The sequence below is a fragment of the Echiichthys vipera genome (genome assembly GCF_963691815.1).
Source record: "Echiichthys vipera genome assembly, chromosome: 9".
NCBI lineage: Eukaryota > Metazoa > Chordata > Actinopteri > Perciformes > Trachinidae > Echiichthys > Echiichthys vipera.
This window is the reverse complement of record NC_139834.1, coordinates 3630888-3655534: the sequence shown is the minus strand read 5'-3', so window position 1 is coordinate 3655534 and position 24647 is coordinate 3630888. Positions and strand designations below refer to the sequence as shown.

The following is a 24647-nucleotide window of genomic DNA, read 5'->3' as shown; positions in this document are numbered from 1 at the left end:
TTCGTATTGGTCTATTTTCAAGAAAAACACTCTGATTTACAGGTCATGTGATGGTAAACTCAATATCTTTGGGTTTGGGGCCGTTGGTCGGATAAAAACAAGCTATTTGAATAAATCCCCTCGGGCTGGGACGACTTATCGTCTGACCAAACAATGGCTATCTCTCCACCTTTTCTATCATTTCACAGACAAAAAAAGTGAAAGTTTCAGCCGTAATTCTCTATTTTCACACAATTTCCAATCCGTAAATGCGAAGAAAAAAGTGAAACAGTCTTTTGAACAGCTGAAACGTTGGAGGTGACAGGCGAATATTGAAAAGCGAAAGGTGCTTTGCACAACAGAGCCTCGGCTGTCAGAACAACCGATGAAGCCTCAGCCTAAATGATCCCGCCGCGGCTTATTTCAGAACCTCCGCCGTCCAGGATGCTGAGATATCTGATAGTAGCTCGGGATGTGAGATAAATATGCTCAGCCAGACTCTCTCTCTCTCTCTGTCTCTCTCTCTCCCTCTCTCTCCGCCGCCTGTTGTGTTAGAGGAGCAGGAGTAAAGCCATCTATCGTCGGATAATAAACCTTGGCAGGCAGCAGAGGTAGAGACGGTGCCATCGACCTAATAATGCCGTTTCCAGCAGCGCAGGCGATGGCAGTGATTACTCAGTGGAGATTGAGCCGCCTCGGGGTGGGGGTACAGGGTTATTACCAATTATAGATGAATAATATCTCAACCTGCTACTGGGGAAACAATGTTTTTTTCCCCTCTGACAGACTAATAACGGCTAAACTCATTTAGAAGAACCACACTGCCACGGTCTGGGGAGGCTCGGCTCTCCAGTAGAGAAACAGGGTGGGGGGAGAGAGAGAGAGACCATTATCCCAGTTGTGTTCTGTTTTGTGTTGTTGACGGTCTCCGTAAGGTCAAGGGAAAGTTAACTACAAGAAAAATGTCCCCCAAGCAGCGATTCTGTTTATATTGCCGAGTTTTCTCAGCTTATTTTTTACCACCGCTGTCACCTCTGGCTGCATACGGTCCACTCCAGGTTGTTATGCCACGTTCAGCACTTAAATGGGGGTGATGTTCTATATTTTCCCGTTGTCTGTCCGAAGAAAAGACTAACGAGCCGACCCCGCTAACAAGTAGCGTGTGTATGTAGATATATTTTTTCATCTGTACCAGAGAAATCCACTGTTGTTAAAAACATAAAAACATCAGTGAGCCACGCCACGCAGTGAGCCAACGTGTTCCCTTACCATGAACACACAGACACACGCACGCACACGCACACACGCACGCACACACACACGCACACACACACACACACCATGGTTTATTCTGTCTCACTTATGTTGTCCTGCTGCTGGAAATCCTCACCAAATGTGTACAAATTAGAGATTAACTAATAAATACTTGATTTATTCTAAAAAATCGTTATTGTTAATATTGTTTTTATGGTTCATACTTTGATAGAATATCAGCTGGAGCTATACCACTGCTGTACTAGCGCGTTTTTTTTTTTTTAAATAACCAAGGCACTTCAACAAAAACCTTCATTTTGTTAAAAAAAAAAAAAAGCAGTGACAAACACTTTCCGATCCCTCCCAGTTATTGGTGTTAATCTGCACCTGGTGACAATTTACTGAATTGTTGGACACACCCTATTCATCAGGCGTCTCTCCTGGTTACTCTGCACGATGGCGAGCTGCTCTAAGGCGACTGAAACGCTGCGGTTGTCCAGATGAAGGCCAAAGGGACGACCCTCTCAGGCATCAGAGAGAGGTCGGGCGCTCCAGGGAGTCTGATGATATCCAGAGACAGAATAACATGTTGTGTGTTTTGGCCTTTTCACGGGAGTTGTTGACAAAAACAAGCACATACAATAACATAACATGAACATGTTTTTTTCATTTCCATATGTGCATACGTGATTATGAATGCATATGCACCGTCTGTACTGTAGAGTGGGTTAGACGCGGAGGCTGTACGGAGGAGGGTGAGTCCATTGACTTGTTTTGACAAGGGAAACACCTGAGCTTCCTTTGTGCCATTCTCCTTGACAGACTGTTTTCTCTCCCTCTCTCTCTCTCTCTCTCTCTCTCTCTCTCTCTCTCTCTCTCTCTCTCTCCCTCTCTCTCTCTCTCTCTCTCTGTATAATTAACATGCACATAACATAGGCACTCAGATCCATAGAGTCGTCTGTCAGACTACCCTACCAGAGAAGAGCAGGAAATCTCACCCTTGGGACCTATCCAGCCTGCCTCTATCCCTATCTCTCCCTCTCCCTCTCCCCCCCCACCCCCACCCTTCATCTTCTATACCTCCCTCCCTCTGTTTCTCTCCCGTGTCCTCCCACCTCCTCTGCCGATCGATTTTTGTCCCTTATTCTTCCATCTGTACCTCCCTTCCTCCTGCCCCCTCCTCCTCGATTCATCATTTTTGAGCTCCTTTATTCCCAACCTTGTCTGCCCTTCCTCCCTTTCCCCTCCTCCTTCTCTCCCTCCATCTACCTCTCGTCTACCTTACAGACTGTGGTGGCTAAACATATTACGGAGCAAAAAATGCGACCGCACGCCTCCTCAATCTTGCCGTTAACCCCCCCTGTATCCATGTTCCCGTGCTTCTTCACAAGTCAGTTTGTTTTTCAAAAACACCGTAACCTCACCATCGGTGCTATCGATTCCTTCTGACTTGATCTTCGCACCTCCACCCCCACCTGTGCAGCAGCCACCATCCCTTCATCTTTCCCTTCATCCCACTTCTACCTCCTCATCTTCCCTTTATCACTAAAAGCTCAAGTGCTTTCTGTGTTTTGATTTGAAGACCGTGTTTTTCCCATCATGCAAAGTTTCCACGATCTGTTTGTTTGTACTCTTGCACGTGGCGCGGGTTGTTATTGTCTCCATCCATTTGAGCCTTTTTATTGTATGTTGGCGCGCTGCAGAGGGGAGGGGGCGGCGGCGCAAAGTCAGCCAGGTCATGTGACTTGCTCAAACAAAGGACCTGTGACCACACACACACACAGGAATTTTGCCTTACTGGCTGTTTAGTTGTGCCCGCAGGTGTGTTGTCCCTATGCAGATAAAGCCATCGCTCATCTAAAAGCGACTTTTTCATTGTCTCACTCTCTAACGGGACACACACGCGGATCCACGCAGAGACAGTGCTCCCCAAAGCCTTTTTGCATTTGATCAATGGCGGCCACTTTTGTTCGAGCTGCGTCAATAAACCCCTGCGTGTGTGGTGGGCGGATCCAATGCGACCCCTGAATGTTTTCATATATGAATGTGGCCGCTCAGCCATGGATGCGTCTCCATTGTTTTTGTATGCATGCGTTTAAGCTCACGCATTCAATTTTCATGATCTGTGAGATCCGTCATGTGTGTGTATGTGTGTGTTTGTGTGCATTTGAAGTCACTGTTGCATATCAATCCCAGCTTTAAAATGGCAGCAAACAGATTGCATCGTTCAGTCGCCTACAGCTCCATGAAGAAGAACATCAGGGACATGTCACATGTTTCGGGGTGTGTTTATGTGAGAACGTGAAGATGGAGAGACTCTTGTTTCTAGACTCGATTGTGTGTGTGTGTGCGGCTGCAGGAGGCAGCGTCACGCTCACGTTTGAGGGATACTGTGTGTCACATTCCTGCAGGGTCGTTCGTTTGCTCTATTTTAGACATGAAGAGCTGGTGCAAAGGACATTAGAACAAATGCACACGCTGTGTATTGTTGATTTAATTGTTATATTAGCTCATGAAATAAGCACTTTTATTAATAACCACTAATCTGATTAGTTTGATATAAGTTATTGGTGTGTCAGAAATTAGCAGACACTAAAAAGTGCCCTTAAAAAGTGCTTCTGTATTGCCTTTCTTTCACAACAAACAGCTATAGAATAGAAATTTAACTTAATTTCTGATGCTTCTGGTATTTCTTTTGACATCATCTGTTCACCGTACCTTATATTATTATATGTTTACGTCGCACTACAATTAAACCTCTTATTTATACATTTTTATGTGTCTTATATTGCATTTTATATTGCTGATTTTATGTGTGTGTGTGTGTGTGTGTGTGTGTGTGTGTTGTTACTGTGTGTGATGCTGCTGCTACACTGCAATTCCCCAGCTTGGTATCCATCTATTACAAAACACAGTTTTAGTTCTCTAAGCACAACACCATCTCTGTTAAAGCGATAAAAAAGGTAAAATGATCATTTTCAGCATGTATTCGTAGAAATATGTAATTTATCGGAGGCCTGAGGTGCTGGAAAAGCTTGAAATGGGACCTTAAAAGTGCTTCAAAGTGCTTGAAAGTGCTTGAAAGTGCTTGAATTCTACCTTGGAAAAGCTTTACGAACCCTGTACATAGTGCTGTTTCATATAAACGCACTAATAACAGCAACAGTATGCTTTTTATTTCCTAATTTTTCATTTCACATAAAAAAACACTACGCTGGAGCATGCCTTTAGACAACATCGGCCCTCTTTGTGTGTTTACAGCTTCTGCCTTTCACATCGGCGGATCATGTGAAAGACCTGGAGCCCCGGAGCGTCACACACAGCATTGAGACATCAACACGGCCTCTAATGACTACATTTGCTGCATTTAGACTGCATCAGAAGCTCGCCGGCTCTCTTCTTTCTCTCATTTAGAAACACACACCGGTGTCACAGCAGCGGGACGCCCGCGTGTTCCACATCCAGACACTATTTATGTATACAGAATAGACATCCAGCTGTGTAATAGATGCGCGCGTGTGTCTACACTGCCAGCCCACTGCAGAGCGTGGAGCTATTAGAGCGGCTTCGCCAGACTGGTAGACATCCCACTACCACTGCAGTACACCATTATGTCCCCCCTGCATGCCCCCGTCCTCCCCCCGGAAGTGTCTGTGTAATGGCCGAGAATGAAGACGAGGGGTAGAGAGAGGCCGATGCGGAGGGTGAAGGTGGCCAACAGAGAGGAAGAGGAAGAGGGTACTGACTCAGCTGGATGAGGATGCCGTATGTGGGTTAATAGGTTGCACTTCATGTATGGTGCAGTCTGTGTGCGTTGTGCATTTCTATATGTGCAGCTTACATGTCGTCTGAGCGGTCGGATGAGTGAAGGCTCTGCACCGGGTTGCCTACGTGCTGCTCCACTTCTCCGAGGCTTAGTGGCGAAATCAGGTCACGAGCAAGTCTTTCCCCCCTCCTTCCATCTTCCTCTCCGTTCTCTTGTCTGTGTGCCCCCTTTTTTTTGTTTTTTTTACCCCTTTACTCCAACCCACATCCCTTTCTCCTGCGACACACGCTTTTTAATTCCCTCCATCTTCTGTCTTCATGTAGCCGGGTGCAAAGCTTAAGCATCTGCCTGCATCCCTCTCCTCTCTGATTGCATTTCCTCCCTCTTTCTCTTCCCCTCTCTCCCCTTTCTTTCTGTTTGTCTCCGCGCTCATATCTGCGATCAGATTATGAGGCATATCATGGGATTAGTGAGTCTCATGGCATGTATTAAAGTGGGAGAGCTGAGGAATTGATAGAGAGGGTCGATGTGTATTTCATGGTAATGCAGCACCCAGTCTCATATGTAAGGACTAAACGATGATAAAGAGCATCAATGCCATCGTGGTTATATTCATCACAGGCTCATTTGAATGGCCAAGGGGGTAAAAGCAATAAAGACAATAGATATCTTCAGTGGCTCTGCCAGAAGAGAGAGCAGATAATAGGAAGTAGGAACAAAAGCGGACGTGAGCAGGGCCCATAGATCTGCGCTGAAGTGATTCTGGGGAATCACTTTCTTTCATGTCGTTGAACTTGAAAACCGGCGCGGTGGGGGCCGATTGCGTGGCTCCTGGTTTTGCTTCTAGCTGTTCTGTCGGGGGGTGGGGGGGTATACCCGTTTGGTGCGAGGGGCCGTTAAAAATGCACGCTAGTTCAGATTGGGCTAGTTGCTTGGTTCCAGAAAGCGCCGTTTGACGCGTCAATCAGCCGAACAGTTTTTGAGATATGGGACGGACAGCCGTACATACAAACATAGACAGAGATCCCCTCCTTTAGACAGATGATGATGCTGCTGCGGCATCACCTATTGGCCCAATGGCACCAAATTTGTCATGACCACTTAGACATCATATCTACGCATGTGCACCAAATGTGGTTGCAACAACACAAAGCGTTCAGGAGATTTGACGCGTTTTGTAACATGACCCCCGCCCACAACATTAGCGCAAACTGAGGGCCAGCTATCCTTCTGTTCAGTCTGACGTAACACCCTTTCAAAATACGATTTCCGGGTCCAGACGCTCCGTTGAAACAAAACAGACAACACAACCAAACATGGGAACAATTACGATCACCTCTTTCGTAAGTTAGACGTCTTTTTCATCCATAAGAGAGAGGTAAAATGACAATAACGTTGTTTTTTTAAAACTCAGATCTGTTCAAACAACGGGGAACACGGCACTGCTGCGTTGTAGAAATACTCGACTCAGAGCGACTTGGACCCGGAAATCGTATTTTGAAAGGGTGTTACGTAGCGTCCTAACAGCCAGATGGTAAAACTGCACAGAACATAAATCAAAATTCAAAAATATGTAAAAATCTGTCTGGACACAAATGGGCGTGTCTTATATGGATAGATTCATCTGGACCCACAGAATCTGCAGAATTCATTTTGTTTCTGGGACTTAAGGTTTAAAATTTACACGCCAAAATGTAAAGTTTGCTGCTTTAGTGCCACCATCTTACCGAATAACACAGCAGTTGAGAGACGACGTCCCTCCTCTTCCGGTGAAGCCAACATATTTGATCTGTTATAGGTCTGACGTTGGTCAACCGGAAGGGACCTCGCCTCTCTATACACCCGGCAAGTGTAAAGTAGATCGGATGGACAGTTCTCAAGATATGCAAATTACACACACACACACACACACACACACACACACACACACGTACTGACACTCAGAGGGATTCCTTGCTTTATAGGTAGATAAAAGTGATCATGGGAAGTGTAGTTTGAAGGAAATCTGTCACTGAGACTCACTGCTGCCACTTGTTCCACTCCACATACTTCTCTCCTCATGGGTGTCTCCATTCTGTTTCCAGGCGTTTTCGTCAGCCTTTCCTTCACAGCCTGCTTCACCCTTTTGTTCTAGTTTCCTCTCATTTCTCTCTCTCTCTCTCTCTTTGTGTCTTTCATTCTGTCTCAGTTTCACTGTTTCCCCTCTTCATTTCTGTTTCCCCGTCTTCCAGACAGATGGCAGGTCTCTGGGTCATGGCGAGGTGTCGGGATGGGGCGATGGCCTACAGGGTGGAGGGTTAGTCTGTGAGAATCCCCGTCTTCTTTGCTCCAACCACCTCCCTCTGTCCTTCCTCTCTGTTTTTTCCTTAACATGTGCTCTCTCTGCCAGAGGTACACACACAGTCCTAAGTCCCTGGCCTTCCCGCTGTGCCTCAGCGGTGTATACATACATGTGTGCGTGTGTGTTTGCTGACAGAATGGGGTTTTTGCGGAGAGACACGGCCCCCAGAGTGGGACAGGGAACAGATTGGAGTCTGAGCCTCCATGTCCTGACTCATTAATCTCCTCTTTAATTCATGGTCTCACCGCCGGCTCAACACGTGCAGACAGCGCCAGCTCCAAGGTCCAAAAGGAAACCAAAAAAAGTACATACAGACACATTGATGCTGGCACAAACGCCGGCAAATGTCACCACAGAGGGGAGGTTTAATGATTAAGTGCCTCATTTGTCTTGCTTCCTTTCTACTGCTTGGAAATTATTCATCACACTCCAAATCAGTTCTGTCGTCCTCCCCCCCAACGCCGGCATTGATCTCGTGCTCTGGGTGGCAGTGATCTAGCCAAGAATGTCAAGTCAACAAGAGTGAAAGAGCTCAATGACTGATGGGCGATAACCTACCCTGCAGGTTACCGTCATTGTGAAGCGGCTCATCCTTGTTCCTGCGGGCAGCTTTTCAAAGTCCAGATTTTTTTTGGCCGCACTCCAGTTTTCCACGAGTGTCATGCAGAAGTCGGAACAAAGAAACGTTGCCGAGTTACTATCACACCACTTTCTCTGAACTTGTTCCAAAGCTGTGACAGTCGGGTGCTTTTGTGCGTAGAGCTGCTGCCTGACAGCTTGTTGTTTGAAATGTCATGTTTTCTCCGTCCTCCCGGCAGCGCATGTGAACAGCAAGTGGAGGGGAACCACATGAAGTGTTAAAAAGAACCCTGTTTATACAGTAAAGAGCTTAAATATAAAATAGCTACATAAGCAATGAGAGACGAACCTCAGCCGTATGAAACATGCACATTTTAAGCAACGCGATTCGAATGGATGCGCTCCTCTTCAGGCATCAGCAAGTATGTATTTTTAATATTTTCCTCCCATGGGGGGTGGGGTGGGGTGGGGGTTCATCGTTTTGGCAGTCTGTCTTTTTTTGATTGTACTTAATTCCCATCTTCCTCGTATTTTGCCTCAACTTTGCCCTTCTGCCGTCTGCTCTTGTCACTCGCTGAAGTGGAATCCGTGATGCACGCGCTACTCTGGGTACTCTGCGTGCTCATTAAAAGGCTTCAGTTAAATGTTGTATCTTCACTGTGCGTTGAGTTTCTCTGCCTCATGCTTAACTCTACAGTACTTCCTGTCTTTCCTAGTCATTTGGGATTTGTCCTGATGCTGATACCAGGACCTGAAATGCCTCTGGAACGGCCCAAAATGCCGGTCATACAGCGACCTTATGCCACAGAATTTAGCCTAAAAAACTAATCTTTATAGTAGTATTATGTATTATATATACCATAGTAGTTTATTCATGTTATGAATCATTACCTGACTCCTTTGTTCAGTCAAGGGGCCGACGGCCTTGAGGAGGAGCAGGAAGAGATGGAACTATTTGAGATGATGAGGACACTGATAAGAGAGGAGGAAGTGTCCCTCCCGTTCACATGGTGATAATGAATACAGTAATATAATCATCTGACGGTGCTGACGCTCTTGATAAGGACGAGGGCTGTGAAGTCATGCTGCATCTAATCTGTGAGATCATTCTTTTTTTTTTATTAAGCTGCGGAAACGATCTTAGGACGTGTTGAAATCCGTTCACAAGGGCAGCTCCTTCATTCCTTTCAATGAGAATGTTTCTTTTGTTCAGTTCCCCGTAGAAGCAATTTTTGGCTTTTCAGATACTCCCTTTCCTCTTATGCATATCAACTCAAGCTCAGTCAGATTGGATGGGGGGGTCTGAACCGCCATTTTCAGGTCCAGGACTACAGGTGATCTCTGATAACCTGACTCCACGAGATGGATCGATTCGCATTTGCTCTGCATATCAATCTAGGAACTCTCGGTCGGAGATCTTTTGGGAAGAGGCGGAAATACTGGTTGCCGATTGGATAAATCGTCCATCTATCTCCTCCACCTAATGTATGTTGGTGATAGACAGGCCAAATCAACCAATCAGATCAATGTAGCCTATCACGTGCTAACAGCGTCGGGGCAAAGCTCAGAAAGGAAACAACATGTGGTTAAAGGATATTTGCCGTTTGTGTAACGTTAATTTACGGGTTAAAGGGCTAATTTCAGGAGCCCGGTCCATATTCAACAGAAGGATCACAGAGAAAAAAGCGTTAGTGAGCGGCTTGCTCCATAGCTGTGCTCATCTCATCCGCAGAGGACGCCATGTTGTTTACACTGAACAGTCGCTTCTTGTTTCTTCGCTTAAATCCGCCTCAAAACCAACGCTGATCGGTTCGGTCGCTTGGCAAACTTCATACAATGGAGCTCAGAGATCAGAGTGGTCTCATGAAGTTCGCTGTCTGAGGTTTAAGTTCAAAAATATATCCCAAAGCCACTCAGTTATTGTCTTGGCTGAGGTTGTGTCTAGTCTGAAGCGGCTTTGCTTTACGGACTTCTCCGTCAAGTTGTCTTCCAGTCCCTGCCGCTGAGAAGCACCCCCATTTCATGATGCTGCCACCGCCGTGCTTCACTGTAGGGATGGTATTAGCCAGATGGGGAGCAGGACCTGGATTTCACTAGATTAAGGAGTTCAGTTTAGTCTCATCCGATCAGAGAATCATTCCTCGTGCTCTCAAAGTCCTTTAAACGGCTTTTGGCCAAGTCCAAGTGTGTAGTCATATGTTTTGTTTTGTTTTACTCTATCTAGCCACTCTACCATGAAGACCTGATTGACAGAGTTCTTCCTCTCAGCAGGTTCTCCCACTCCTCCGCAGAGGTGTGACATTTGGCCAGACGTCCAGAGTCCTGGTGGTTCTAAACAACCTTCTTTTCACAATAGCGGACTTTGAAGCTTGACGTCGAAGCGCGTCTGTATATCCTCCAGCGGTGTATCTGCTGTTTCTTTTCATCTTGCCGAGTCACCGTGATCTCATGATCAACTCATGGACTGTTAATCGCAATGTAGGGCAGAGGTCACGGCACATTCACTCGCTGCACTTGGAACTTAATACACGTTCTCTTTTTATATGACATCACCTTGTACCGGCAGCCAGGACATCATGTCACCTCTCCGTGTTGCTGTAAACCGGGTTTCATCAGTCGCAGAGATGCAACAGTAACTTCACTCAAACAACAACACATCATGTGGTGTGTTCCACGCTGCACTCTGGGCCAAGGGACACCGCCGTGTGTGTGTGTGTGTGTATACAAGGCCATGCAGCGTTTGCGTGTACACATCCCAAGTGTCGCAACTCGCAGGAAGTGTTGCTCAACTACAGCCAGGACAGATGACATTTCAAGTGTATTAAGAGCTACTTCTCCTTGCGACTCTCAGGGGGCTTTGGGCTTCTCGTGAACTCTCGAACTGTTTTTCTTTTTCCCTACATCACCTCGTGCGTTCAGCGCCTTTGCATTCTCGCTTTTGGGGATTCTTAACATACGTCATACTCTTCAGTTCGAGACAGCCCTCTAAAAGGCGTGGATAGGTGTTTTGTCTACAGTAAACTATAGACTTACATTCCGATGTGGCCGTTCATTCACCGCACAGATGTGGCCTTTACTGTGATTCACCGCATTCTGCTCATTCATGCATTCGAGCACATAAGGATATGCCCTTCATAACGCAAGAATAAGGAATTCAAAGGGGTAGTTTTGAGTTATGTGTGTGTATCAGATCACAGCTAAAAAGCTAAAAACACCAAACCTCACCCACATCGTTCTACCTCATAGAAAAATGCAGCCGTTGTTTATTTCTTTATCTTTCCGCTGATGCTCGCCTCTCCCCACAGAGACTCACCTCTGCAGCTCCAGCCCCTTTCACACCTGCTCCCATGGGCTCATGTGTCTCCTCTGTCTTAATCACAGGACTGGATCAGAGCTGGTTGATCTGGATTGTGTTTGTGAAGTCATAGCTATTTCGAAAGGGAGTGTTGCACACACACACTCAAAGACTGTGTGTTCAAGGCAAAGAGCCTTTGTCGGTTTTCTATCAAAGCAGAGAAGTTTCCGGTTATCAGCACTGAACCCTCTGGATTCCTCTCTACATATGAATGGGGACCTTCAGCTTGCTTTCGAGCGTCAGAGCAGTTTCGTCACAGATACCGTGTCTGCGTCTTAGAGACAGTTTCCAGCCGCAGCCTGTGGCCACTGTGGCCTCATAATCATGTGCTTCACGCGTTGCTAGAAAGTGGTCCTTGTCTGTTGAAAGAAAACTGTCTAGGTCAGACGTCGCACACAGAGACAGAAGGACTCTCACGGTTAAACCTGCTAAACTTGCTAATTTCAGTGCTAATCCAGTGACCAAATATCAGAGCTACAACAGATGCTTAGTCTTGTTAATTTAACAGGTAATTGTGAGAGATCAACAGTTCTGTTGGACGTCTTTGGTCAAGCCTGACTGATACTAGATGTCGATTTATAGCTATAGTTTTATTGCATTATAACAATTTTCAACCAGGCAGCAACCTTTGGGTCTGAAAAGTGAAGCCAGTGCAGAAAAATCACTGCATTCTCTCACTTAACCTTGTTATACTTGTATCGTAACAATAAATATGTTCTCCACTGGTTGCAAAAGAAGTCTATTTGTATAGAAGTCAATGAGAAACTGAGTCTACGTCTCACTTGATTCAGTAATAGGGCCCCTGACCAAGGACTTTTTTCGGTCGGCCAGTGGTAAAAGGATTTTGATATATGACTAAATACATTATAAAAATAAACAGTGTTTACTACGGTTTATTCAAGAAAAGTGGAAACCATAAAAATATTAATAATAATATCCTTGGCGGTTCTCATTTCTGGTTCGTATGATATCGTACGAAAAGTAACTCACAAAAATGTGTGTATTCAACGTAGGTATAACTAGAAGTGAATGCACTGCGGTTCCTGTGTATTCCACATATTTGTTCAACTGTATTCCAAGTATTAAAATAAGTACCAACTATTTTGATAACAAATCAATCGGTTTGTGTCATTTTTAAGAAAAGATAAAGTCCAAAATCTCTGATTGCAGCTGGTTAAATGTGAATAGTTTCTGGTTTCTTTCTTCCTCTATGACAGCACACTGAATATCTCTGAGTTGTGGACAAAACACGATATTTGAGGATGTCGCTTTGGGCTTTTTGGAAACACCGATCCACATTTTAACCATTTTTTGACATTTTATAGACCAAACAACCAATGGATTAATAAAGAAACTGGTCAGTGGTTTAATCAGCAGTGAAAACAATCATTAGTTGCAGCTCTACTGTACCATTATGTTACAATAGTTTCATGGATCCAGTTAAGTAGTATGCATTTCCTGCTGATGTAAGAGTTTAGATCAGTTTTGGTTCCTTCTTTAGGGAGCAGTAAATCCAAATATTGCATTTTAAAATTGTGCCAATCTCTTTGGCTCTTAACTGTGAGAACTGAGATCTTCACAGTGATATAAAACGCTCACATTCAAGAATCTGGAACCAGCAAATATTTGTCATTTTTGCTTAATAAATGATATAAATTCATCTGAATGGTTGTTGACTCATTTTAATAATGAATCGACTGATTGTTTAAGCATTTTTTTAATGATACCAATCACTGAAAATAGCTTGTTTGTGGTCGGTGTGTCGACTTTAGCTCGTTTTCAATTCACAGCTTAGTACTATCAGCTATCGGCTTGACATCATGATTGCGTGTTCAACTGCTAATATTAATGCAAAGTTATTTATATTTCAGTTCATCTCCAGCCCCAATTTGCCTAAAAGGAACAGGATGTGATGTATTAATCGACTACTGCTGTGTGTGCGTGTTTGTGTGTGTGTGTGTGTGCGTGTGTGTGCTGTGGTCAGGGGCTTTCACCATCAAGGGATTTGAGTGTTGCAGCTTGTTATGGTGCAACACCGGAGCAACCGCCAAGTCAGAGCTGATGAATAGGAAGCTGCTGCTAATGATCGTTTAAAACGCTCCTTTCTCCACATGTAGTACTGGGCCATTTATCAGCCACAGAGACGGACCTGCAGACCCAGACACAATGAACACATCACACACACACACACACACACACACACACACACGCTAATCAGCTGCTTTCTGGTAACCGTGGCAACCAACTGCTGAATCTCCTTTCCTGTGCCCCTTAACTATTTCTTTCCCTTTCCCTTTCTGTCTCTTACATCCAACCTTTTGCTTTCATGAGCTAATCCTTCCCTCATCCTTTATTCTTTCCCTTCTCCCCCGGCTAACGAAGAAAGAGAAAGTGAGACACAGAAAAAACAGACTGGGAAAAAAAAAGAAAAAGCCAAGACGAGGCCTGAAAGCACTCTGCGGGCCGCTGCCTAGCACCTGATTACCTTTGGGAACGAAGCAAGAGATAAGGAAATAAAGGTGTGACCGTGTGAAAGGGAAAGAGACTGAGTAGATAAAGACTGGGTTTACCTGCCAGGTGGGACTAGGGGAGATTGAGCAGCGCTGCCTTGACATGTGCATAGTGAGCTGACTGGTAATGCTGGTGAGGGAATAAAGCAGCAGCCCCTTAGGGCGCACTCACACTGTCCTTCTGTACCGTGCCCAAACAGGTTTTACGGGTAAAGCCTAGTTCCTTTGACCAGTGTGAGTGCAACCGCACCGCGCCTAGCTGCGGCCAACTTGCCGTCCACGGCCTGTTTGAGAGAGGTGGGCTTTTGTAAATGTACGAGTTTGCACATGTACGAGCACGAGCGTGCGCAGGTGTACGATCACGAGGCCTACGGCGGCTCTGACGTCATTTTATGTGCGCCTGTTGGGACATAGAAAAAAAGAAGGAGGGACCATGCGCGGACATTTAACAACAAAAACAATGGCGTTAAACAAGAAAAACACGTTTAATGAAAATGTCACCCAACACTGCAGAGCTGCACTTTATTGTATCGACTGCTGAAGTGACAGTTTTAGGGTCAACTGTTAATGCAAACATTCATATTTTTAATAAGTTAGAAGCGTCCTTGTACAGTTCACAGCATTCGCTCTCTGAGAATCTTTCATGTTGTAGCAAAATTGGTTTTGTAACTGAAATATTCCTAATCAAATTATGATTAATCAAATCAAATCAAGTCGGAAATTGAATCAAATGAGAGCCTTTGTGAATCAGAATCGATTAAGGATTTTAGTTTGAGTGTTTTTACAAAAAAACTTACACTACCCATGTTTTTTTGTTTTTTTAAGAAGTTATGATGATTTTTTACATTGTTAGTGGGAAACGACAGCCTTGGGCGGAGAGCCATGGCCCGGGGAGGTCGGGGACAACTGTGAAACACACACTTTGTTGTTGTTGACATAAGAAAAATGTCTTTGCAGTAGCACGTTCATGTTTGAATATATGCTGTGTGCGCACTGCAGTGAGTCTACTGACCTTCGTGCACTGTGTGCCCTACAGCAGTGGTTCTCAATGGTGGTTTCACTAATGTACCCCCTTGGAATATTTTTTGGAGTACCCACTGAAACGCAAAAACAGTTTTGTTAGGGGGGGAAAAGCCTTTTGAAAGCCTTTAAAATACAAAAACACTTGCTACTGCTACCTTCCAACCATAAATCGTGATTACATTTGTTTACGGAAGCTTAAACAGGAATGCTAAATATGAAATGGGGAATTAGGATCCATGCATGAGTAATATTTTTTAATGGTTTTATATTTACCCCCATTTGAGAAAGACTGCCCTACAGTATGTACTCTCAGTGCACTCAACTCCCCCAGTAAGTGACTCAGCACTCTGCCAAAAATCCTTGTCATCCTCTTTTTACATTTCTAAAGTGAATCTAGTTGTTGCCGCTTCGTTGCGCTGGTGTTACGCAGATTTCCACTTTGAATTTAGTCCCGCCTCTTTTACTACGTAGACAAAATGGCGGCGATTGCGGGCGTTGAGTGTCCATCGATCCAAACTCAACAGTTTGGCCGTTTTTGAGCGCACGACCGGATAAATGCAGTACACTGCACTTTACCGACGTCCGGCGTGATCTCACTTCTGCCCTCAAGGGCTTGAGGATGGAGGTGCAGGATTTGGGACACGGCAGTTGTCTCCGCACAGTAATTGTACACATTTACTGTTGAGTCAAATATGCATTTGAGCAAATCTCCAACATTTTCTCTAGTTGAAAGAGAACAGCTGATTATTGATCATTGAAGCTGCCGTTACAATGATTGTCTGCATTTTTGTATCGTCATTGTATGTGGCTATGATTTATTCAAGGTAGAATATTAACAAGATTCTTAAGGGATCTACAGACACTACATATATATATTACATATATATATATTACAGTCTGATTTACCTCTCACACAAAACGACAGCTTTCCTCTGCATCCATTGGCACTTCCATGTAATTCATTCCACGTCCACTCAATGAGAACATGTCCTGACGTGTCTGTTTTACAGGTGTCAGTCACCATCACAAGGTGCCGCAGTCTATCCTCCACACCCTCATTCCTCCGCTGTTGCTATTTAAGATTAGAAAGCAGCAGTAAAACATTGACTCATGTTTAACGATGTACAGTACGGAGTAATCGCATTACGTCATTATTTACTTAAGCACCATTCATCAATCCCTTGTGCTTTACTTTAATGCAGCTCTGTCATCAAGATGCTTTTGAGCAACTTTGCTCCGGTGCGTATTTCAACCCAGCCTCTTATCTCACACGCACACACACACACACGCACAAATGCTCCCACACACACGCTCACACTCTCTGTCCGGTCTGTTTTGGAGCACGGTGACCCTTGTGTATCCGTTCTTGTTGCCATCTGAGTCATAAGTAACATCCATAGTTGATGTTTTTATGGTTAGCAAGAATGCCAGTTTATCTCTTAATGTGCTGCATCAAGGCCTGCTGGAAGTCAAGGCGAGACAACTATGCACTCCTTGTTGGCAGCTGCCTCACATGAAGGCAGTCAGGAGAGATCTCAACAAGGTCTTGGGAGAGTTGCTCAGAGGAATGAGGTGGGTTGAGGGTGAAACACTCACCTTGATTGAACCTTGTATGTGAGGCCGAGTGGCCTCCACTGAAACGTTACCAAACATGCTTCTGCGTTGCACTCGGTTACATATAAATTCCTCAGATCCTACTCATTGACCGGGAACATTGACTCAACACACAAGTGTAAAAGCTTCTCTGGGATGTTTGCTCACTGAGTTTCTACAGCATTAAGTGTGTGTGAGTGTGTGTTTAGAGCTAAAGCATGAATGAAAAGAGCTACTGTGAGACCAGAGCCCACTAAAGGCCCTTCAGATACAAAGAGCAGTGACAGCTGTAGGCAGCGTCCTCAACAAAACAAATATAGTCAGTGATTCATTCTCCTCTCTAACCCTTTGCCTGCATGCATGGCTATAAGTTATGCTTTTGAGGTGAAGTCCTAAATGGACTTAGTTTGATCATTTACCCGATCAGATAAACAACAGCGTTCTCCTCCTGCTAGCAGCCACTGGATGTGAAATGTTTGATCTATGTTCCCCATGACTGGACTTTACATGGTTTGAATAAAGTAGGAAATAACAATAGACACGATTAAAAAGGAACCATGTACCTACTTATGTTTGGACCATTGGATGAATCTATATCGCATTAATTTAGCATTTAGCTGGCAAGCAAGGTAAATGACACATGTGGAGGACAGAAAAAACGCGGCACAGCAGGAACACATCACATCTGCGTCTGTCAGCAAAGTCCATCTCTCCATTCTTTCTGACGCACAACTCTGTCTATGGCACTCACCATTAAAAATGTGCTCACAAATAGCCCAGTTTCACATTCTGAAAAGGCCCCGGGATTTCCCAAAACACCTGGGCACTGTAGTTATTTGCAAACATTACTCAAACAGGAGGAAAGTGATTTTTTAGACAGTATAAAAAATGGACTTAGCGTCTCCGTCGAGGTCCGTTCTCTCAACTTGATCCAATCGTCCTCGCCTACGGAAGTCGTCATCTTGTCAGACTTTGACTCCGCCTCATTTCCCCTGACCAAAAAAGGACATGTATGTGACGCTGGGGGGAGGGAGATACGTCCATCTAGCTGATGTTTACCTCAGAGGAGAAGTGAGGGCGAGAGGCTAGCTGTCACTCAAGAGGCCACGCCCCTAATTATTCAGAAACTTTAGTCTCCAATAAAATAAAAACTAGGCTGGTGTTGTCATGGAGACATGACCTATACATACAGACGAGAATGTTTTTCGTACCAGGCTTTAAACAGGTTTAATGATGCTGTGAAAACGGCCTGTTTAACATGGGGGTCAATGAGAAACTGCTCTATTATGCAAACGGCCCCTAGTGGACACTCGGAGAACTGAAGTTTTTGGCACTTCCTGATCTGATCAACCAGGAAGTCACTGTGGTGGGGGCTTGATTAATATTGGATTTGATCTGATTTCACTTTAAAGGGGAAATTCAATTGCCACCAGACTTAGGCGCCGAAAGGACACAATAATCACAAACAATGTCACCAGCCTAAGTCACAACAAACCATTATCATAACACACAACTAAAGCATAAGTCACCCATAGTAACAGCTGTTGTTGAAGAGTCTGATCGCTGTGGGACCTCCACATTTGGTGCTCTAGAAGTATTTCCATGTGTATTCGGGATTGATTCAATATAAACTGCAGTGCCCACTTTCATCCCAACCAAGGAACATGTCAGCCGGTGTAACGGTGCGGCTCAGTGATGTGTTTTTAATCGTGTTAGGACAACAGCTGAGCTCCATGACAATGTCTGTTGACAATAACAAAAAAAAACATATCACCAGATTAGACATAGACGTGACAAAAGGCTCTCAAAATAACTATAAATCATGCAAATTATGCTGTTGCTGTAATCAGTTTAACACGGTTATATGGTGATGACGCGTTTGAACTGCCTGTCAGTTTCTGGTTAAGGCTGCAGCGCACGCCACAGAAGTGAGGACATCACCGCACCCCCCCCCCCCCTTTTATCACACACGACCACATGCACACCCAACATATTCTTGGAAATATCAGCAAAGCTAGGGCTCCTTTTCTCAGAAGCCCTGCTCAGTATTTTATTGCAACAGACACGACAGACTAGAGCAAACACCCCTACACCCACCTTCCTACATGCGTCTTATTTAGAAGTAATGCTGTAACTTCATAGTCTCATTGTTGCCGGGTTTCCTGAGAACTCACAAACCATTTTTCCATTGTTCAGGTTTTAGTCTCTGCTTGTTCTCAGCAAAGGGGAAGCGCTCGCTAACAGAATTGGAGAGAAACGGGTGTTTTGTACACATGGAAAAGTCTTCGGTTCATTAAGAATTGGAGCAAAAACAAAAGTGTCGCGTTTGTACTTTTGTTCAGTGTGATAAAGTTCTCCAGGGGCAGGTTTCCCGGAGAGTCCCCGCGCCTACAGCCCAGCCTTGGGGCCTTTAAAGGGGAACTAAACCCATTCTCAAAACACGCACAAGTTATGACTCTTAAATCACCCGTAGGTGTGAATGGTTGTCTGTCTCTGTTCGTCTCTGTGTCCTGTGATAGACTGGCGTCCTGTCCAGGGTGGACCCCGCCTCACGCCCGATGTCAGCACCCCCCCCGCGACCCCGACAGGGACAAGCAGTTGGAGATGAATGAATGCACAACAGTCTCCCAAATCCAAAAACCGGAGTGTACACGGGGACATTTTCTGTTTCAACTTAACTGACAACATGAAAATAGATCACAGGTTGGAGACTTCTCATCTCTCATCGCATCTTCAGCCTCTTATCCGGGGTCAGGTCGTGGGGGCAGCAGCTTTAGCAGGGGACCCCAAACTTCCCTTTCCTGGGCCACATTGCGTGGGTTTTCTCCGGGTTCTCCGGTTTCCTCCCACAGTCCAAAGACGTGCAGGTGTTCGGTTCATTGATGACTCTAAATCACCCGTAGGTGTGAATGGTTGTCTGTCTCTGTTCGTCTCTATGTGTCCTGTGACAGACTGGCGTCCTGTCCAGGGTGGACCCCGCCTCACGCCCAATGTAAACATTAAAAAATCTATCCAAAGATTTTTAAAATGTGTTTTTTCCTGTTTAAGTTGCAGCTGAACAATCATACACACAACTCTCACATACACTTAGATTTAAATGCTGTATCATGCATTAGAAAAAATGCCACGTAAATGATGAATATGTCGACTTTATGATTCTTTTCCTCTCTCCGACTCCGGCTCCTTTGCCTCTGTATCAATGTCTTACGCATGCATTAACATTTGTAGCTCCACTGGGTTAAAATGGAGGCTGTGCCCTGCCTTTACCCGTTGCCGTGGTGATTTGTGTCATCGGAGCTGATCTGATTTGATGGTGGCTTTTTGTTTTTTTCCTCCAGTCACCGTCCACGCGGTTGACTCAGTTTCCCATCTTGGGATTAGTCCGCATCCTCTACTTTATCACAGAGTGTTTCCAGCAACGACCGCCCCCCCTCCCTCCGCATTCTTTCTGTGATTCACTGAATACCTCTCTGTCCTTTCACTCTCTTCTTCCTGTCTCCTCTCTCAGCAGAGTTTCCAGTAACACCCCCCCCACACACACACACACACACACACACATACACCCCTTCTGTCCCACCCGTTGCATCCCCCGATCACTTTCACATTTGCTCAGATGCATTTCAGAAGGAGCGTTTGCTCCACAGATGATGTTTACCGAGGTGAAGCAGTGACACTGAAGTGTGGACACCATCGTCATCATCAGTGGTGACTCAGTGGGTCAAGTCCAGCTCAACTGATCCGCTGCCGTGTTTGTATATGAGATGTGAGCCTGACTGGCGCCTCCTTGCGGGAGGACGTCGAGACTGCACGCGCTCCAGCTCATTTCCAGGAAATGATATCAGTGGGCGGCAATGTAGGCTTGGCAATCTGAGGACAACAGTGGGAAAGAATGTCAGCAACAGCAGTTCTGATCAGATCTGATGGGAAGAGGAGGGAAAGTGGACATTTTTAAAGCATGAGTTTCCGTCAACAGTGTCCTTAATGATGTGGCTTTTCCATTTTAATCAGTGTTACCGAGCACAGCATCGATGCAGGTGGCATTTGGGCTTTTTGTCGGTTGCGATGTCGCCTTACCTGTGCGATCGCTGCAGTGCATGGAAACTTCCTCGTGTGATGGCGTGGGTTTTGACAGTCATACTGATACCCAGCTGTGGGCGGCTCAGCTTGTTTGAGGCCTAGAGACCTTTACAGAGGGACTCTACCTGACCCTCTTACCTGCCTGTGGCTTTTTCTGTTTTCTTTACAATGGGGAGTTTTGGGAAGTGTGAACACATGTGGGTTTTTTGTCAGATTTGAATAAATGTCACTGGGTGAGCAGCCAAAACCACCGGTGGTAACCCTTTCCTTTCCCCTCTTCTCTCTCTCTCTCTCTCTCTTCTTCCCCGTCTGCCAGGAGCGCTTCGCTGAGATCTTCGGGCAGGACATGGCGGCGGAAAGCAGGAGGTCGCAGGAGAGCTTCAAGAAGTGGCTGCTGGCGGGGATGACCCTGGTGACCGGAGTCGTGGTGGGCTCGCTCATCGCCCAGAAACGCCTGTGAGGGGGGGGGAGATCCGCGACGACTCTCCCGACGCTCACGACCCCGTCCGCCTGCCCTCCTTCACTGCCCTCAACCTTCACACCGCGGAAGTTCAAAGGAAGGTCCCATTTGTCTCGTCAGAACTGCTGATGATGTTTACTCCCCCCGCCCGCCCTCGCCCTCACACATCCCACAGTGGACTAAGAATCCTCACGTGTTTTTGAACTTTTGCGAAAAAGAGAGAGATGAGGAAGAGTTACGAGTATTCATGTGTTCACCTTATTCCACTTTGACGAAAAACGCGCGGTCACGCAGACGGACGTGCTATTCTTTCATTTACTGTACCAACTGTTCCTTCGATTCCTTTCCCCACCGGTTCTTTCTTTAAGTCTGCACACATTAGTTTTAACAGATTTTTTTTCCTTTTCCCGTGTTCGTCCTGAAAAGAGGCCGAAAGTGATCTCCAGAGTCGGCGTGTCGTGGGGCCCGAGCTGCTCTACATGTCTCGTCTTGAAGCTTGTTTTTGTCGCCCGTCCCCACAGACGGCTTTGCGTGTGCCATATGGAGAGAGTGAAAGCAGGGGAGGATGTAGCACCTGCCCCTGAGCAGCATCTGTAGTTCCCCATTTCCCGCCAGCCATCCTGATCACCAACACACACAGTACAACGGCTTAATCCATGACTCCACACTCTGGTTGTCGTGCCCTGTCCTTCATGTTTATTGGTTTTTGTATGAATGGTAAATGACACCGGAGTCCTGACGGGAAACCAACTCCTCTGCTTGTTTGTGTATGTTTGTGCGTTTTGGATTCGTGAACCATTAAAACCCCCACTGATCTTTGCTCCACGGTCACTACTTGGCCCCCGTTCGATCCTGTTTGTGTTGAGTCAGCATGTCCAGCGCCAGACCGCCGCGCGTGGCAGGTTCTCAGAATCAGTGTAACCGCAGTTCATACGAGCAGGACCCCGTGTCTCCGACCCTCCACGTTTAACACACAGTAGCTGGAGAATGCAGCAAATACCGTAGCAACACACACACACACACACACACACACACTCAGACGGACACTTAAAGCCCCCCTCCACTCAAAAATCGGCTTTTCTTCCTGCTCCTACAGTCGGATGTTTGAGCTTCACCGTGCAGATTTTGACGCGAGGAAACTGTCGATGAGCCGAAAGTGGAAAGTTTCTCCGCGCTCATTTGAAAAATCGGCTTTGAGGGGGCGGGCCTGCGAGCGTGATTTGTGACACCACAACCTGTTTGGAAGTGAGTCCCGGGCCGATTTGCAAACTTCCGCATGTGTGATGTGGAAAGTCAAAGCTGCCAGTGCGCACACACACACACACACACACACACACACACACACAAACTGAGAGAGGGCATGTAGTGACGTAGTGTTATAATCTCCTATGATGCATCAATACGTTGTGTATAAACAGATACATGGTTTTAATCAGACTGAGTATGATTATTAAACACATGAACAAAGACATGTGTTAACTGTTTATTCACATGAACAGATCCTCCACAGGTTCATCAGAAATAGTCTGTTCTTTAGGTGCGTGTGCTTGAGGGGGTTAATTCTTCAATATTAATAAGAAATACGCAACATTTCACGCTGAAGCACGGTTCATAAAAGCAGATGATTCTAACGACTGATGGAAATAACAAACGCAAAACTTGATCTGGATGATTTTTGTTTTTATGTGAATGTAAAAAAATACTCTGTAGGAAATTTGACTTTGAAAAACGAGCGCTCGCTCACAGACAAACTTTGTCACGGTGACACTTTCTCAAACCTAGTGTTCTACCCGTGATCCAGCCGATGTACTCTCCTGGTGTTTCTTTATCCTTTCATACTCCAGCTTTAGATGCCAAGTTATAAGTTCTAACACAGGAAAATACACTCACCGGCCACTTTATTAGATGCACCTGTCCAACTGCTCGTTAATGCAGATTTCTAATCAGCCAATCACACGGCAGCAGCTCGGTGCATTCAGGCGTGTAGACGTGGTGAAGAGGATGTGCTGCAGCATCAGAACAGGGCAGAAAGGTGATTTACGTGACTTTGAACGTGGCGTGGTTGTTGGTGCAGACGGAGCTCTGAGTGTTTCACAAACTGCTGATCTACTGGGATTTGAACCCACAACCATCTCCAGGGTTTTTACAGAGAACGCTCCGGAAAAGAGGAGAGATCCAGTGAGCGGCAGTTCTGTGGGCACACATGTTGATGCCACAGGTCAGAGGAGGATGGAGAGACTGGGGCGAGCTCCTCCGTACACTTCAGAACCCTTATGTCTGTTTACAACTACATCATAGTGCGTTATAAACAATTTATTATTGTTTATGTAGCTGCTAACAAATAGTCAATTCCATAAGTCAGTGGCGACTTTTGATAATGAATAACAATTGTCATGCAAAGGTGACAAAAACTACACTGGTTCCATCTTCCTGAATGGGAGCGTTTGAAATAATTGTAAATGAAAGATCTTTGGGTGTTGCTCTGATAAAACGAGGCGCTGGATGAAACCGACACACGTGTTTCATTATTATTACTTTTTATAGACAAAACGAGTGAGAAAGAGAAAAAGATGAATCCACGATGCAGCCATCACTGTTTATGTTGCTCAATAGGTTTTAAAATGATGCTTTAGAGTCAAGTCTGTGCTCATTTTGCAATAATGTCCTAATCACGTGCTGCGGCGCCCTCTTCTTTTGTTGTTCCTCTGTGTGCTAATTCAATAACATTCCTTCTTTTTGAACCACCGGTCAAATCGTACACGTATCAGCGACACACTCGTGCTTCGTGTTTTAGCCTTTTTGAAGATTGATGTAGCAAACTGATGAAGCAGCCGTCGGAGGAGATCGCGCAGTTCCGCATCACGTTATCTGAGCTGGATTAGAAATGTGTCACAATGCGTACGTTCACCGTCTCAAGCCAATCAGCAACTGTCAGTGGGTGCAGGAGCGTAAACGCCCAAACCTTCACATCTCATCTCACACACGTTCACTCCAACTTAACCGTGCATTGCTTTCAAAGTCCCCCCCACCTCCACCTCCTCCCCCTCTTCCTCCGTCCTCCCCTGACACCTCAAATCTGTCAAATCTCCATCCGTCTCCCCTCCTCCTTCCCTCTCCATCCAGCTCCGCCTCTTCCTCCGCGATCCCCCGGCTGTCACTGCACCTAGTCACGTGTGTCAGTCACAGCTGGCCCACCTGCTGCTCCGCACAAACACCTCCGCACGCACTTACACACACACACACACACACACACACACACCCGCGCGCTTGTAACGTATACACCTGCCAGTCACAGGAAGTCCACGAGAGACGGGGAGAAGGAGAGAAGGAGAGCTCCCATTTGTCTCCGAACATCTTTCCGTGTTTGTTTTAAAGTCGGAGGAGTGTGTGAGTGTGTGAGTGTGTGTGTGTGTGTGTGTGTGTGTGTGTGTGTGTGTGTGTGTGTGTGTGTGTGTGTGTGTGTGTGTGTGTGTGTGTGTGTGTGTGTGTGTGTGTGTGTGTGTGTGTGTGTGTGTGTGTGTGTGTGTGTGTGTGTGTGTGTGTGTGTGTGTGTGTGTGTGTGTGTGTGTGTGTGTGTGTGTGTGTGTGTGTGTGTGTGTGTGTGTGTGTGTGTGTGTGTGTGTGTGTGTGTGTGTGTGTGTGTGTGTGTCGCCCGGCGTTTCATGCACCGACAGCTCCATTAATTTACTGGGAAAGATTCTGATTTTAGT

At 45.7% G+C, this 24647-nt stretch overlaps 1 protein-coding gene across 3 annotated transcripts in view; it reads left to right on the top strand.

Annotated features, from left to right (window-relative positions):
* bcl2l1 (BCL2 like 1) overlaps nucleotides 1-23624 on the top strand; it is a 35161-nt gene extending 11537 nt beyond the window's left edge. For 2 of the 3 annotated variants that reach the window (XM_083920138.1, XM_083920139.1), the window contains exon 3: nucleotides 20794-23624. In XM_083920138.1, the coding sequence (XP_083776264.1) occupies nucleotides 20794-20937 (144 nt within the window). In that variant the 3' untranslated portion in view covers nucleotides 20938-23624. The remainder of the gene's footprint in view (nucleotides 1-20793) is intronic. The other variant, XR_014593346.1, reaches the window with a different exon arrangement.
* Nucleotides 23625-24647: the final 1023 nt, after the last annotated feature.